This window comes from Terrapene carolina, unplaced genomic scaffold (assembly GCF_002925995.2).
Source record: "Terrapene carolina triunguis isolate 2854851 unplaced genomic scaffold, T_m_triunguis-2.0 Scaffold714, whole genome shotgun sequence".
In the NCBI taxonomy this organism is placed as follows: domain Eukaryota; kingdom Metazoa; phylum Chordata; order Testudines; family Emydidae; genus Terrapene; species Terrapene triunguis.
The window spans coordinates 6,201,731-6,218,450 of NW_020665065.1; the positions used below are offsets into that span (position 1 = coordinate 6,201,731).

At 39.9% G+C, this 16,720-nt stretch overlaps 1 protein-coding gene across 2 annotated transcripts in view; it reads left to right on the forward strand.

Annotated features, from left to right (window-relative positions):
• Positions 1-8,967, forward strand: part of GNB1 (G protein subunit beta 1) — an 88,247-nt gene extending 79,280 nt beyond the window's left edge. For both annotated transcript variants that reach the window (XM_024201699.3, XM_024201698.3), the window contains exons 10-11: positions 7,469-7,580; positions 8,257-8,967. In XM_024201699.3, coding sequence (XP_024057467.1) covers positions 7,469-7,575 — 107 coding nt within the window. In that variant the 3' untranslated portion in view covers positions 7,576-7,580; positions 8,257-8,967. The remainder of the gene's footprint in view (positions 1-7,468; positions 7,581-8,256) is intronic.
• Positions 8,968-16,720: the final 7,753 nt, after the last annotated feature.

The following is a 16,720-nucleotide window of genomic DNA, read 5'->3' on the forward strand; positions in this document are numbered from 1 at the left end:
TGTAATATTTATACGAAGATAATTGTCATTAGTATTTCACTGAAACAATTCAGGTTAATAGTTGGTGGCTATGCTGCACTGCAGTGCTTGAAGCTGTTTAGTATTCCTCTGAGAATTTGCACTGATTTTTAGGTAGTGTAACTGTCAAACAGAGATTTGTAGCCACTGATTTATTACCTCAAAATTCTTCACATAGCAAACAGTTCTGGATAGTACTTCTTAAAAACTCACCCTTTATTACCTCATCTTCCACATTTTCTAAAGTTGCCTTATTTGTGTATTTAATATGAAATGTGACTTTGCATGTTTTGGAAGAAGAAACTGTCAAAGGGGGGGGAGGAGCTTATGCTGTTGTCACCTTATCTCAGTAATGGGTATCAGTACCTATTTCACTAATGTGATACATTATCTCTAAGGCATAGCTGGATAATGTGCATTTGTGGCAGTATTTATAAAATTCATAATGAGAAAAGGGAAAAGAGGTTATGTAACTTTATTTAGGGATATAATTAATGGGAGGAGATGGGTATTGAATTTACCAACCCAGCTAGTATAGATATTATCAGTTCCTAAAATATAAACTAATGATAATAGAACAAGGAAAGTACAAATTATCATAAATGACCACAAAGTTTCTTCTTATGATTATAGAATGTAAAGAAGAGGAACTAGATAGATTAATGGAGAAAGTATTTCTAATTCTTGGAACCAGCACAAGGCTAAAAAACTAGGTTCTGTTTAGTGTCTGGAGGAAAGCAATAAACAAACATTGGTACAAACCTGATCACTGCTGAGGGGGGAGGCTGTGCTCAGAATAGAGAAAACACCAGCAACAGAGACTTTCTATGTGACGTTAGTCCCTTCATTGTAGTCTAAAAGCAGTGCTCCCATGGCTTGCTTGCTTGCTTCCCCTGCCCTTTTCCAACACATCTGATACCTTCTGTCAGTGCAGTGCAGAAATTGGCACAGTAGTAGCTCAGAGTTCATCTGATGTGTAGAGCAGGTTACTTCACTTTTCAGTGCTGTTTATGATTTTAATTGTACCAGGAACATAAATTTTTCAAATAAGTATAATATGGTTATGCTATCCAAATGCACCTTATTCAAGGTTTTCCCACAGTGGTTATTTACAGTTGAAATCTGTAATCTTGATACTTGAGGCCAGAAATAGACATGCAAATGAAAACAAATTGGTAGTCTGAAATTGCATATATTGATAGCCAGAGAATTTTCCTTTCATAAATGTTATCTTCCTTACTACTGGCTTTAAATCAAGTGCTGTAGAAATAAAATAACTTGCTGTTCCACCAGAGAATCCATTGAGCAGATGAATATAAGGTGTTGCTTGTTGCTTTTGGATTGTCTCCAGGATTTCAGTTCGTAAATTTTGTAACTCCATGGTAATGTTGGGACCAACACTACAATAATTCTTTGTGATAAACTATTAGGTGGGTGATCCAAGCAGATTAGGGAACTCTTAGTGACATATTATTACACTTTATAGTTTTTCTGTTGGGGAAAACTATATTTGGTCCCTGGTGACAATTCTTTACTTTGAAGCTGATTAGGAGGAAGTGATGAGCTTGCTGGCCTGTTGAAATGACTAATACTAGTTCCATTTCCTGCTTTGATTTTATACTATACTAATGCAGGAGGAGTTCGGGGGGCAGGATCTGGCCCGGCGCGTACCGGGGGCAGGGCAGGCTCCCTGTCTGCCCTGCCCCTGCAAGAGGCTGGAACGTGGGGAAGGGGGGGCGGAGGGGCTGTGTGTTTCTGTTGCTTGAGGCACCGCCACCAGCAGCTCCCATTGGCTGCGGTTCCCTGTTCCCGGCCAATTGGAGTTGCTGGGGGCGCTGCCTGAAGCAACAGCCACACACAGCCCCTCCGCCCCCCCCCCCCGCCCCCTCCCCATGTTCCAGCCTCTTCTCGGAGCTGGGCAGGGCAGGCAGGCAGGGAGCATGCCCTGCTCCCAGTGCACGTCTGGCCGGAGCCGCTCTGGTAAACACTGGGGGAGGGCGGGGGGGCTGCGAGGGGCTCGCAGGCCGCAGAAAATCACCCCGCGTGAGACCCCTGATCTAGGGAGTCCAGGATTCTGCAGTTTCCTGGTTTGTTGGGGTTGTTTTTTGGGTGATATGAGGCATTGACTTTTGCATGTCCCTCCTGCAGGGAAAGCGGAAGGGAGGGGGTGAAAATAGATGCACCACCACAACTGATCTGTCTCCCACTCTCCCAGAAATCCTATTGGATCCCTGCATAAACCTCACCATAGAGTGATGTTGAATTGGAAAAGGGATCGCCAGTGTGATTAGAGTCCCAGGGAGCAGCAATACTTAATAAGGAGGAAGGGAGGACAGTCTGCAGATGGTGAAGTCACATGTGTTAATAATCAGTTGTTAGAATCCTAACATGCGTTGACTCATCGGTCACAAATTAACTGCTCAAGCACTCTGCTTCCTCAGGTACTTTGCTTGGGGTCCTGCTACATTAAATCTCACCACTATAATCTCAGTTTTACACACTTCTAGTGTTTGAGTCTATTAGTTCCCTGACTTCTGGTACTGGTGTTACCTCTTATATCCAGAGTTTATGCACAATACTGGATCTCTTTCCTTTCACTTTTTCCAGTTGCAAGACATCTTACTTCTGGACACTCTAATAATCATGATGGTATCCACACTACTTCTACAATAGAATAGTTCTGAGCCATTTCATCAGTTGTGACAGCAGGCTTCCTATATGGCACTATGAATTTTTAAAGATGCTATTAACCGCTTGTACATTGATCATGTGTCTGCTGCTCCAGAAGTGCAGAATTCATTGATTCAAATGGGAGACACTCTGGTACTTCTACAGTTTTAATGTGGAAATCAGAAGTACTACCCAACATATTTTTACATATTATGTACAGTAAGTTAAGCAAATTCTGATTGATCAAGCAAATTCTGATTGATCAAGCAAATTCTGATTGATCAAGTCAATATTTGGAAACTTAAATTCTAAAACATGTACTAGCACTAAATTCTTTTAAACATGTCAACTGCAAACTAGATGGGAAAACATTAACAGCATGAATGCGCGGAGTCATGTTAACAATGTTACTGATGCAAAGAGAGGCTAATTAAGTCCTTTCATCACTAAAACTTCTCCATGCCAGGATTTTGATAATGTAATGAGCTGAGCAAGACTTGAATATAGGTGCTTTTTACCTTCTTTCCTTTAAATGCCCATATAAAAAGTCATACCAGCTCCCTTACTTTTCTTTTTTTTTAAGTGTAGGTGTCTCTTTCAATCTCTCTCAATTCAATTTAATAAGTAAGAAATAAGAAGTGATAGAATGGATAAGACAGAGTCTGTCTGGGCAAAAATCACATTGGGGAAGAAAGCTACTAGAGCCTCCCCTGGGATAGTGCTTGGGGTGCGCTATAGACCACCGGGATTTGATTTGGATATGGATAGCGACCTCTTTAATATTTTTAATGAAGTAAATACTAATGGGAATTGTGTGATCATGGGAGACTTTAATGTCCCAGATATAGACTGGAGGACAAGTGCTAATAATAATAATAGGGCTCAGATTTTCCTGGATGCGATAGCTGATGGATTCCTTCACCAAGCAGTAGCGTAGCTAGAGGAGGAGCGGGGGGAGTGGTCGCTCCCCCACTGAGCACAAGTGGTGCCTTGTAAATTTCCTGGTACCTTTGTACTCCCGCTGCGGCGCTTTTATTTTACTCACCCAGCGGCGCTCTGGGACTTCGGCGGCAGGCCCTTCACTCGCTCCGGGTCTTTGTCGGCACTTGACCGCCAAAGACACCCGGAGCGAGTGAAGGACCCGCCACCGCCGAAGACCTGGAGCACCGCCGGGTGAGTAAAAGCGCCGCAGCGGGTGGCGCCCTTTTTTTTTTTTATTGCTCCCCCTGGCTACGCCACTGTCACCAAGTAGTTGCTGAACCAACAAGAGGGGATGCCATTTTAGAATTGGTTTTGGTGAGTAGTGAAGACCTCATAGAAGAAATGGTTGTAGGGGACAACCTTGGTTCGAGCGATCATGAGCTAATTCAGTTCAAACTAATATATTGAGATATGCTATCTCATAGAACTGGAAGGGACCTTGAAAGGTCGAGTCCAGTCCCCTGCCTTCACTAGCAGGACCAAGTACTGATTTTTGCCCCAGATCCCTAAGTGGCCCCCCCTCAAGGATTGAACTCACAACCCAGGCCAATGCTCAAACCACTGAGCTATCCCTCCCCCTGACAAACTAAATGGAAGGATAAACAAAAATAAATCTGTGACTAGGGGTTTGATTTCAAAAGGGCTAACTTAAAAAAAAATTAAGGAAATTAGTTAGGGAAGTGGATTGGACTGAAGAACTTGTGGATCTAAAGGCGGAGGAGGCCTGGAATTAGTTTCTGCAACTTTGACCTGAAGTATCAGAAGCCTGCAACCTAAGAAAGGGGAAAAAATTCATAGGCAGGAGTTGTAGACCAAGCTGGATGAGCAAGCATCTCAGAGAGGTGATTAAGAAAAAGCAGAAAGCCTACAAGGAGCGGAAGATGGGGAGGGATCAGCAAGGAAAGCTACCTTATTGAGGTCAGAACATGTAGGGATAAAGTGAGAAAGGCCAAAAGCCATGTAGAGTTGGACCTTGCAAAGGGAATTAAAACCAATAGTAAAAGGTTCTATAGCCATATAAATAAGAAGAAAACAAAGAAAGAAGTGGGACCGCTAAACACTGAGGATGGAGTGGAGGTTAAGGATCACCTAGGCATGGCCCAATATCTAAACAAATACTTTGCCTCAGTCTTTAATGAGGCTAATGAGCTTAGGGATAATGGCAGGATGACAAATGGGAATGAAGATATGGAGGTAGATATTACCACATCTGAGGTAAAAGCCAAACTTGAACAGCTTAATGGGACTAAATTGGGGGGCCCAGATAATCTTCATCCAAGAATATTAAAGGAACTGGTACATGAAATTGCAAGCCCATTAGCAAGAATTTTTAATGAATCTGTAAACTCAGGGGTTGTACTGTATGACTGGAGAATTGCTGACATAGTTCCTATTTTTAAGAAAGGAAAAAATGTGATCCGGGTAACTACAGGCCTGTTAGTTTGACAGCTGTCATATGCAAGGTCTTAAGAAAAAATTTTGAAGGAGAAAGTAGTAAAGGACATTGAGGTCAATGGTAATTGGGACAAAATACAACATGGTTTTACAAAAGGTAGATCATGCCAAACCAACCTGATCTCCTTCTTTGAGAAGGTAACAGATTTTTTAGACAAAGGAAACGCAGTAGATCTAATTTACTTCGATTTCAGTAAGGCATTTGATATGGTTCCACATAGGGAATTATTACTTAAATTGGAAAAGATGGGGATCAATATGAAAATTGAAAAGTGGATAAGGAACTGGTTAAAGGGGAGACTACAACAGGTCATACTGAAAGGTGAACTGTCAGGCTGGAGGGAGGTTACTAGTGGAGTTCCTCAGGTATCGGTTTTGCGACCAATCTTATTTAATCTTTTTATTACTGACCTTGGCACAAAAAGTGGGAGTATGCTAATAAAGTTTGCAGATGACACAAAGCTGGAAGGTATTGCCAATACAGAGAAGGACCGGAATATCATACAGGAAGATCTGGATGACCTTGTAAACTGGAGTAATAGGATTAAATTTAATAGCGAAAAGTGCAAGGTCATGCATTTAGGGATTAATAACAAGAATTTTTGTTATAAACTGGGGACTCATCAGTTGGAAGTAACAGGAGAAGAAGGACCTCGGAGTATTGGTTGATCACAGGATGACTATGAGCCGCCAATGTGATGTGGCGGTGAAAAAAGCTAATGCGGTCTTGGGATGCATCAGGCAAGGTATTTCCAGTAAAGATAAGGAGGTGTTAGTACCGTTATACAAGGCACTGGTGAGACGTCATCTGGAATACTGTGTGCAGTTCTGGTCTCCCATGTTTAAGAAGGATGAATTCAAACTGGAACAGGTACGGAGAAGGGCTACTAGGATAATCCAAGGAATGGAAAACCTGTCTTCTGAAAGGAGACTCAAAGAGCTTGGCTTGTTTAGCCTAACCAAAAAAACGGCTGAGGGGAGATACAATTGCTCTCTATAAATATATCAGAGGGATAAATACCAGGGAGGGAGAGGAATTATTTAAGCTCAGTACAAATGTGGACACAAGAACAAATGGATATAAACTGGCCATCAGGAAGTTTAGACTTGAAATTAAACCAAGGTTTCTAACCATCAGAGGAGTGAAGTTCCGGAACAGCCTTCCAAGGGGAGCAGTGGGGGCAAAAGACATACCTGGCTTCAAGACTAAGCTTGATAACTTTATGGAGGGGGTGGTATGATGGGATAGCCTAATTTTGGCAATTAATTGATCTTTGACTATTAGTGGTAAATATGCCCAATGGCCTGTGATGGGATGTTAGATGGGGTGGGATCTGAGTTACTACAGAGAATTCTTTCCTGGGTGTCTGGCTGGTGAGTCTTGCCCACATGCTCAGGGTTTAGCTGATCACCATATTTGGGGTCAGGAAGGAATTTTCCTCCGGGGCAGATTGGCAGAGGCCCTGGGGGTTTTTCGCCTTCTTCTGCAGTGTGGGGCATGGGTCATTGCTGGAGGATTCTCTGCACCTTGAAGTCTTTAAACCATGATTTGAGGACTTCAGTAGCTCAGACATAGGTTAGAGGTTTATTACAGGAGTGGATGGGTGAGATTCTCTGGCCTGCATTGTGCAGGCGGTCAGACTAGATGATCATAATGGTCCCTTCTGACCTTAAAGTCTGAGTCTAATTTTTCAAAATGACATATTGGTTGAGTGGAAGCATCTTCCCTAGTGGCAAATCTAATGAAGGTAGGTGGCCGATCTTTGTTTGCTTTTTCGTAATATGTGTGCTTGTAAACCTAAGAGGAGGGCTAGGGCTCAAGCAAAATTAAATGTGTTTAAGATGCTCCAGCCTAACTCTGTGTGTTTTTTTTATAGTCTAGGGTTTTTTTACAAGATGAATTAGCCTATAATACTGTAGGAGGGGAAGTAATTGAATTTAGCAGCAACGCACTAATAAATATAGAATTCAAAACTGCTTGGGGTGTGCTGTCAGAAGTATTTTGATAAGCTGGTGATGACTTTGTAATTGACGTATGATTATTAAAGATTATTCCTATCAAGTGGAAAATCTTGTGGCTAACAGACTTCGTGTTGTCATATTCTGCATTTGGGAGTCCCTCACTGACTACTTCAATCATTTCCAAGGGAATAGTGCCAAAAGTTTGGGGTAAAGAAAACTATCAAAATCAGACTTGTGTAAATATTAAACCAAGTTAATGTTCCAGTCTTCTGATCGCTAGAGTATCCAATACAAACACACGAGCCCTTATTGCATTGCTTGTAATGAAGTATGTATTCATCAAGACTCTGTAATATGCATGTGTATTCTGTTTAATTTCTAGGTGTCCTTGCTGGCCACGATAACCGTGTCAGTTGCTTAGGTGTGACTGACGATGGTATGGCAGTAGCAACAGGATCATGGGATAGCTTCCTCAAGATCTGGAACTGAAGCCTGTAGGTATTTGAGGGGGGTGGGGAAAAACATCCTTAATTACCTTGTTTATAATCTCATTATTTTTTCCAGGTTTCAGAGTAGCAGCCGTGTTAGTCTGTATCCACAAAAAGAACAGGAGTACTTATGGCACCTTAGACTAACAAATTTATTTGAGCATAAGCTTTTGTGGGCTACATACGAAGAAGTGGGATGTAGCCCACGAAAGGTTACGCTCAAATAAATTTGTTAGTCTAAGGTGCCACAAGTACTCCTGTTGTTTTCATTATTTTTTGTAATTTCAAATGTACGTTGCAACTGCTTTTATGCTACAAGCTTCCAGTTTGGTTTAGAAAAGTAAAACACTAGAAATAAGATTAACTTCTTACAGTTTAATTCAGCCTTGTAAAATTCAACTTGCCTAGGGGAAGTAATTTTTTTTTATAGGTATCATTGACTTTTTTCATTATCATGGTAAAGGGTGGGTGAATGGCTTTCACATCTGGGCTGATAAATATTATTAAAACTTTTTTGAAAATGGTGAAATAAAAATAATGGATGTAAATGTTAGTGTGGGAAGATATAGTAGAGGGTGTGGAAGAATAAACTGTTATACCAGACACAGAAGTTAGTTCAACCAGTTTAGAACTTAATATTAGTGTCAGAACATAAGTTTTAACAAAACTTTTTGTATGTCAGACAAGCGACGGACTCCACCGTGACTGGAAGACATTTCCAACGGTTGAAAACTAAAATGATAGCATATCCAATCCAACCATACTAACTTGGACCCCCCCATTCTCCTCAAAACTTCAAAGGGCAAGATCTTTTACCGTCTCCTATTGCTGAAATGAAGAGCACAATTACTTTTCAAAGAAGAATTTCTGTAGTTGTAAGCAAATGAAATTGTGCATTCCTTTTGGGACCATTTTTTGTCTTGAGAATTTAAAAAAGAAACACTATCATAAAAGCATGACCAGAAAGTAAACTTGAGCATAATTGTGAAACAAACTTAACTTCACTGTAGTTTTCAAGTTAAAGTTGAGAACTTTGTTTTATCTCACACCGTTTCAAATTTTCAAGTCACATTTGTAGAAGGATTTAATTTTTTTTTTTTCACATTTCCTTTTTAAATACATTTCTTTACCGTCAATAACTGAGTAAAACAAGGGAGTCCTAGCCCAGTGCGTCTGGGGTTGTTAATGCTGTAAATTTAGTCCCTACTTTTTTTTATTTGTCTAGTATCACAAATAATTGTTGCACAAAACATGGCATCTATAGAATAATGTTAAGAAGTAAGGTAACCAAGCACATGCTGTACATGGTATTGAATGCTTGTTTAAAGAACCTTTCACCTTTTATGGGTAACAAATGCAAATCCTCAGTTGCTACCCACCCACCCACCCCCCCACCCACCCACTGTTTTTTTAAAAAAAAAAAAATTTTTTTTCCTTTGTCCCCGCTTGGAAGGGCAGTTTATATACCCTAACACTACCCCATAGTCTCAACAACCAGGAATCTCTGTTTTTCAAAAGAGACCTGTCCTGCGCTTGGGTATTAAGTCAATTCTTTGTGTATGAAATGATGTACAAATCAATGTTTTGAAAATAATGATCTTAAACTTTCTAAGTTAAACAAAATTTTTTTTTGATTGTTTGCCATATTGGGTGGGTTTACTCTTAGAATCGCATGCTGTAGAAATGCTAAAAAGTGCATATTGGACTAAGTCCTTCGATGTTTTTTTCTTTAAAGAAATAACCTGTTTAAAAACTGTAACCATTGCCGCTGTATTCATTTATTGTTGCTACTCTGTGCATAAATCTATGAAGACTTCAAGTACAAAGCTATGCACGTTTTGGAGTAGCGTGAGAAGTCACTTCTTTTTTTCTTTTTCTTTTTCTTTTTCTTTTTCCTTTCTTTTTTTTTTTTTTTTTTAAAGAAACAGCCTGTTCAAACAATCGCTGTCAAAGATTCTGGGGGTGGGGGAACCCAGACCATCTTCTTTATAAATTAATTCTTCACAGCCAGTTCCTCTTGTAAAATGAGTTCTTTGCATCTGATTAGAATCATTTTTGTAATGCACAGGTTTTCCTGGCTTTCTTTTCAAATAAAATGTTAAAAGCAGCAGCGTTTGGACAGCAGATTGTTCTCTTAAATTCTCCTATCTTCACTGTATCCAGAAATGCGCCTCCCTAGCAGCAGTAGTGGCTTTCTCCATTCTGTTTTTTCTGCAACATTCTGTACAAAAATGTGCTGTAATTGTGCGTTAGGCCTGGATTTGGCATAAAAAAGATGAATTCCCTCTCTTTCATGAAACTACTCTGTAGAGCTTTCTCCGCACCCTGTATCCCTCTTCTTCACCTTTTTGTATTTAATTTTAAAGTCAGTGTACTTCAAGAAAGCTGGATGCAAGATAGATACTATATTAAAATGTACTGTTATTTAAGATGTAATAAAGCAGTTTGACATGAGTTTGGTCTGACTGATTTGTTCTCCAGTTTATTGCTTTGCCTAAAGAACAAAACTCCCTCACCTAACAGATCACGAGTGGTGAATTCAAACAAGCCCATCAGAAAAATTGGAGTCTGTGCTCTGGCCGCTTCTGATGGATCTTTTGGATTAAGTTCAGCATTTTCAAGTGGTTTGATTTATCCACCCTATTGCACACAGTACTAATTGGCAAACCAGGTATAAGCCGGTACACAAGATGCTTGGAAAAATGGCATGTCTGATTAAGTAGCATACACACTAATGGATTCTTCTTGAGTGTTGTAGAGTGACAAATGTGCAGAGCTGACTTAAACTGTTTCACAATCTTTGTGCCGTGTGGGTGCTAACAGAAACACTAGTGTTTGTACAGTTACCATTAGTGTCTGGCCACCACGTGGAATGTGAAATATGTGCTAACATAGGGTTTTCTAAGGACATAGTAAGTATCTGGAGCTCAGCAGCTGCAGACATATTTTTCTACATAGATAAATGTCTGTCTTAAATATTTAACAATTTGATTGTGAGAACCAGTCAAGAGCTTAATCAAAAAATGCTGGGAGCTGTCTATGCACAGATTCCCAAGTGAAGGTCACTATGGCACATGGATCACTTGGTATTCTTGTGTGGAAGATGCTACATTTATCTAAATATACAACTGCTGAGGTTGGAAACAGTCAAGAGTTTAATAACTTTTTAAAAATTGCTTCGTGTGTACCTTTCCTCAACTTCAGTAGAGTGCTCTATGAACTTACCCCAGCTGAGGATCTGGCCTACTAGATTTGTTTATTAGTTACACTGTTGAATTTCTGTATTTGGCATTAAGATGGGTAGGTAGGTATCAACATAAGGCTCAGCAGGAAAAAATAAAAAAAATCCTGGCTGAATTTCTATATATAAAATACATTTTGTACCTACCAAAGCTGTGGGAAACTTTTCCTTTCACATTTGTTTTTTTAAAAAAAAAAAAAAAAAAAAATCTGTATCCTGATGGATATTGGGTTTATTTAAAAAAACATTTTTTTTAAACAGTTGGTTTTGAATGATCAGTGCACAAAATGTAAGTCATAGTTATTTTTTTAAATGAAAAAAGGGTGTTTCTGCTCTTTTCTGACTCAGAAACAGCTGACTGGATTTTCCTCAAATCTTTCATCTGCTCCCACTCAGCCAAAACATTGCTTGGGCTGAGACCAAACAGTACATGTTTCAGCCCAAAATAAGTTTTGGGATTTTTTTGTTTTGTTTTTTGCTCTCTCTCTCCCCCCCCCCCCCCCCCCAAAGCTGCAAGTGTGGAAAAGATGATGGTTCTGTAATTATTGTTAAATTGTAGCTTTAGTGTGAGCTTCTATGCCTGTGAACATTACATAAGAAAGTAAGAATGGCCATAATGGATCAAACCAATGGTCCATCTAGCCCAGTAGCCTGTCTCCGACAGTGTCAAGTGCCAGATACTTCAGAGGGAATTAACAGAATAGGACAATTACTGTGTGATCCGCCCTGGTCATCCAGTCTCAGCTTCTGGCAGTCGGAGGTTTAGTCACATCCGAGAGCATGGTGGAGCTTTCCTCTATGAACTTCTCTCATTCTTTTTTTTTAACCCAGTTATACTTTTGGCCTTCACAACATCCCCTAGCAGCAAGTCCAGAGGTTGACTGTAAGTTGTGTGAAGAAGTACTTCCTTATGTTTAAAACAAACATAGAACACCTAGAGCACTTTAAAATGAGCTTATGGCCAGAAATGCTTTAAATTTAATTCCAAATATCTCTCTAGTTCCAAGTGATTCTGCAGCTACTTTCCATTTCCTTGATATATTTTCTTATTGCAGCAGATGTTTCAGTTGTGAGTTTGTCTATAATGGAACCAATTCAATCATTCTTCCTCACCATGTGCCCAAATGTACCTTACCATGCTCCTACCCATATGTTCACTTTTTGCTTCTAGCAGCTGCTGGGAACCCCTTTGCAGGCAAGGGGATATCTGCCAAGACTCACTGACTCCCAGTGTCAGGAGGTTAGTGAACACACAGTACCTTTTATCGGAAATCTCAACTTATTTTTAGATCCCTCTAAGATGTAACAAATATAACAGACAATCTTCCTTTCCAAACTTTTACTTGAAAAAATAGATGTATGCTTAAATAAGATTCATGTTTCATAGCATGGCCGTTTTCCTCCTATTTAGCAAATATATTTGTTCTGAATACTATAACTTGGGGGAAGGGGGGAGAATAATGTACAACTTGAAACTAATACTTAGCTCTTGTATAGCTTGTCCTCATCTCTGTAGTGGGCCAAACCCCTCACATTTGAACATCCTCGAAGTTGGACTAAGTTTGGATCTGGATTCAAACAGAGGTTGCATCTGTAACATCCCTTCCTCTTTCTTTATCCTACACTAATATTACAAAGAAGGCATGACACTGCAGCTGTTTTCTCTGGGCTCTAATCAAACCCTGTCCTAAAAATAGGGCCTTTACTTCATAACAAGCTCAGGCTGGTCTGCAGAAGTAGGGCTGTTCAAACCAGTTACCTGCAATAATGGCATAGGGAACAGAATACTAGAGGGAAAGTCAATGGTTTTGTTTGCCTAAATGCTGCTTCTCGCATTGTCTTCTCCATGCCCCATGCAAGTGCCTTTTTAAAGGATTTAACTCTACAAGAAAGCAACATCTCCTGAAATTGAGAGAAATAATTGAGAAGATATCCCTTTGCCAAGTAGTTTAGCTGTCCTAATGTCACGCTGAAATCTAAGCAGTGGAGCAGAATGTGGCATCCTAAGTTTTGTGCATAGTTAAACCACAGTCTAGATTCACTAAATATCAACAGTCAAACTGACGTAAAGTGCTGACAGTGTGCTTAGTGCTGTACAAGATAGAAACAGTATGGCCCTTGTCTCCAGGAGCTTGCACAGTGAATAACACAGAACCACTAAATTGCAAAACCCTGACTGAATTTTGAGTAACTGTTTGAAATGCAAATCTATGTATTGCATTATGATCTGTAAGGTTTACAGAAGGATTCCGTGCTGTTCTTAAGGTAGGTAACATCAGTAGTTTCCTGCATTTTTCTGGTTTGGGGCTGGGAGGAGATAGGATGGAAAAAAACAGTCCCTCCAAGTGACTGATAACTTCCATCTTACAGCACTTTGATTGTTTTCCTCCCCTCTGTTTCAGATGATTAATCACGTTCTAAACATTAGTCCAGCCTAATGGGCTGGGTGAAGTTGATTAGTTTGTAATAAGCCTCACATCACTGAAATAAGGTCCAGATGCCCCCCAACGACTGTTCTTTACTGCTCTGCACGGAGAAGAGTGAACAGTTCTCTAACCAAACAATAGTGCTTGTACAGAGCCTGTATAGAATATAGTGTGTTAAGGGTTTGAAGGTCTCCAGCTTAGTCTGTCTCTGTTCTTAGTCACCCATAAGGTAGCTGAAATGCTGGAGCACTACCTAATCACCTGAAGATCACGCTAACAGTAAAAACATTTAATTTATCTGTTAGTTAAATTTATTCTGTTCCAGTGAGCCTGGAGATTTTTTTAGAAGGTTCCAAAGGTACCATACTCCACTCCCCTCATGCATTCCTCTCCTAAATATCTCTGTAAAAGTACACAGAGCATCCCAAAATTGTTGATCTCTCTAGTTAAAACTATTTTAGCAGTAAATCAAAACGGACTCTGAGCAAGTATATTTCAATTGAATTAAAACAAACCCAAAGCCTTAATAATTCTGTTGTGTAATTTATTCTGATGTGATGAGGCATTGTTAGGCTTTACTGATGAAGGTAGGCCAGCTCCTCGGGAACAGATGTTCAGACAATCCACAATTCCCCTGGTGCCTGGTAGGAGGTGGGGTAGCATGTTGCTTTAGCAGGCTGCATGTGATTGGCAGATCCCTGGCATTCTGATATCAGACCATCAAATTCTGCCCTATCTCTGGCTGCCAGCACCACACCCACTAAAGAGGGCTTCTTGGTTTCTCTGCTTAGCAAAGGCTGTGCCAGGCATTGGACCCTTTCTTAAAGGAAACATGCCTGCAGCATAATATTAAGTTATCCTGATAGCCACTAGTGTAGTCAAGGATAAACTTGGGTAAATTGAATTTACCCACTTCTCATTTGGGGAATATGGATTTTAGTTTAGGAGCTTACTTACTTTTTTTTTAAACTATTACACCACTTCTGATATTAAGTCACCAAAAAAAGTCAAATATCATTTTAGTAATTAAGCAGGAAAAGTACCATCTTCATGTGCCCCAGGACAAGTGAGAGCTCAGCTCCACTGGACACCACAGCAAACTGGACAGTTGAAAAGCTAAGGTGCATGTGGGGTTTTTTTATTTGTTTTTGTTTAAAGTTCTGGCTGGTTTAAAAGCTGGTTAAACCAATATGGATTGTTTCCCAGGTGAGAGTGGTCATAATCTGATAGGACTCAAGGTTGGAGGACTGGAGTCGTAACAGGATATGGAGTCTTTCATTTCCAGATCTCTAGCATTTGGGTCAGTTGTGACCATCCATGTTCCTGTCTGCTACAGGGAAATGAGTTTGGTCACAATCCAATTCCCAGAAGTCAGTTGTCCCTATTAGAAAACTACACTGTTGCTATTGATCGTAATTCACCAACTTGTTGGCAGTCTTGGCAAAGGTTCCAAGGAGAAAACGGACATGGAGACTAAACTCCCTTCTTATCTGGAGCTTGTTCTGTGGGTCAGAACTGAGTCTCACTTTAGCAGGAGTGGAGAAGCTTGAGCTGCTGCTTACCACTATTGTACTTGTTTTCTAGTCAAACCAAAGCCAAGGTTTTCAAAAGTGGTCTGGGGACCCAAATTAATAACTGATTTTTCTGAAAGTGCTGGGCACCTGCCCTCTGAAAAATCAGGTCCCTTGTAATGTATCGTAGCTTGGGTACCCAAAATAACCAGTTATGCTTAACAGCCTCAATCTGGGCTGCCGTCTTCAGATGTCAGCCTCACTCACTGAAATTCCTTAAAAAATATTTAGGTGTAGTTTGTGTGTATGTACACATACATAACATTACACAATAGTCCCTTTGCACAGGGGTGTGTGTGGAGAATAGCTCTCCCTCCCATTCACATTTTCTAAAAGTCTTTGATATAAAACCACTCTTCCCTGGTAAAAATCTCCCTCTGAAATGCAAACTGTGAGTGGTGTGTGCTTTCAACTACTTGCAGGCTTACACCCAGTGAATTTTGCCATAATTTAGAACAAAGGGAGGCTCTTTTCCTTAATTATTCATAAGCCATTTGCTTTAGATTAGTGCTGCTTGACATAATTGACCCTGAGAGGTGATCACCTGGTGTGCTGGAAGTAGAGAATGAAAAGTTTGTTTGATGTAACAATTTTTAAATGGCACAGTGCGCAAGGGAGAAAATAAAATGTCGAAGAGGATGAACTATCCAGCTCATTAGAGGACTCCCTCAATGGTGTAAAATGGTAACACACAGTTTTTCTGACCCTCTGTACACAAGGGTGCAACTCCATGTTGTGGCATAAACTATAAGAACAAGGCTAGAGTGATTGGTTCATTGGAAATCCATGATGGATGGCAACCCACATGCAGGACTTGGGTGTATTTTTCAAGAGGAACAAAACATTTTTTCCCTCATCGTTTACCATAGCAAGTTGAAAATGCTATATATTTTTATGGAGGGAAAACTCTTCAATCGAGAGAAATTTTCATTGTTTGAAATTTTTCATGGACTTTGGGGGTTTTATGGTGGGACAAAAATAGAATTTTTCAAAATTGAAAAATCACCTTTTCATCCAATTTTCATCAAAACTAGAAAATGTCAACCAAGGCTAATTTCCAAGAGAATTTTCAGCCAAAAACATTTTTTCCCATCAAAAAGTGAGTGGTACTAGAGATGGTCACATTCCTCTCTGTTCTGCTTGCATTTCCCTTCTCCCTCCCACTTCTTTATTGTAGCTTTGACAGTCTTCTAACCCCAGGCTCCCACTCCTTCCTTTACCCCCCACTTCTGCGCTGAATCTGCTATCAATGGGTTACTTTTCAGATCATATTGGGAGCCTCTCCGAAGTCTTGCATGTAGGTAATCATCCTCACAAAGTGGTGTAGAAACCCCACTTAGGCAGACATTTATTTAAATATCTTTGAGAAATGATTTCTGACTTTTAGGACTGAGCTCCTCAGATAAGATTCAGGTTTTTTTCTAACAGCTTAGATGGATATTCTCACGGTAGATATTCATGTTTACTGTATAATACTATGTTGCACTGTATATATAGGATGCAGAAATGTAGATGTTTTTCACGAGTTTGAACTTGAATGTTATTTAATAGATGACATTAATATGCTCTTTTTAAACTTTTCAATTTTTGGCTTTGCTGTTCCTCTTGAAAAATGAGGACTCAAATTCATTGCTAACAAAACAAGGACACAGCAAAGAACTGTTGCCCATAGTAGCTGGTGTTTGGAAGTGTGAGTCATACCACATAATATGGAATCATGTATTTTTGTGTTTGAACTTGCATCTATTTTCACCACAGTTCCTTAATCTCTTTCCAGAATGATTGATTTAGTCTGGGAGACATCATAAAGCAAACTGAAAACCAGGTTCTAAGTGTAATATTAGTGTAAACTTGGGTATGGTCTCTTGATCTGGTGCCAGTTTTCCACTCTCTTAGAAATCTTTTCTT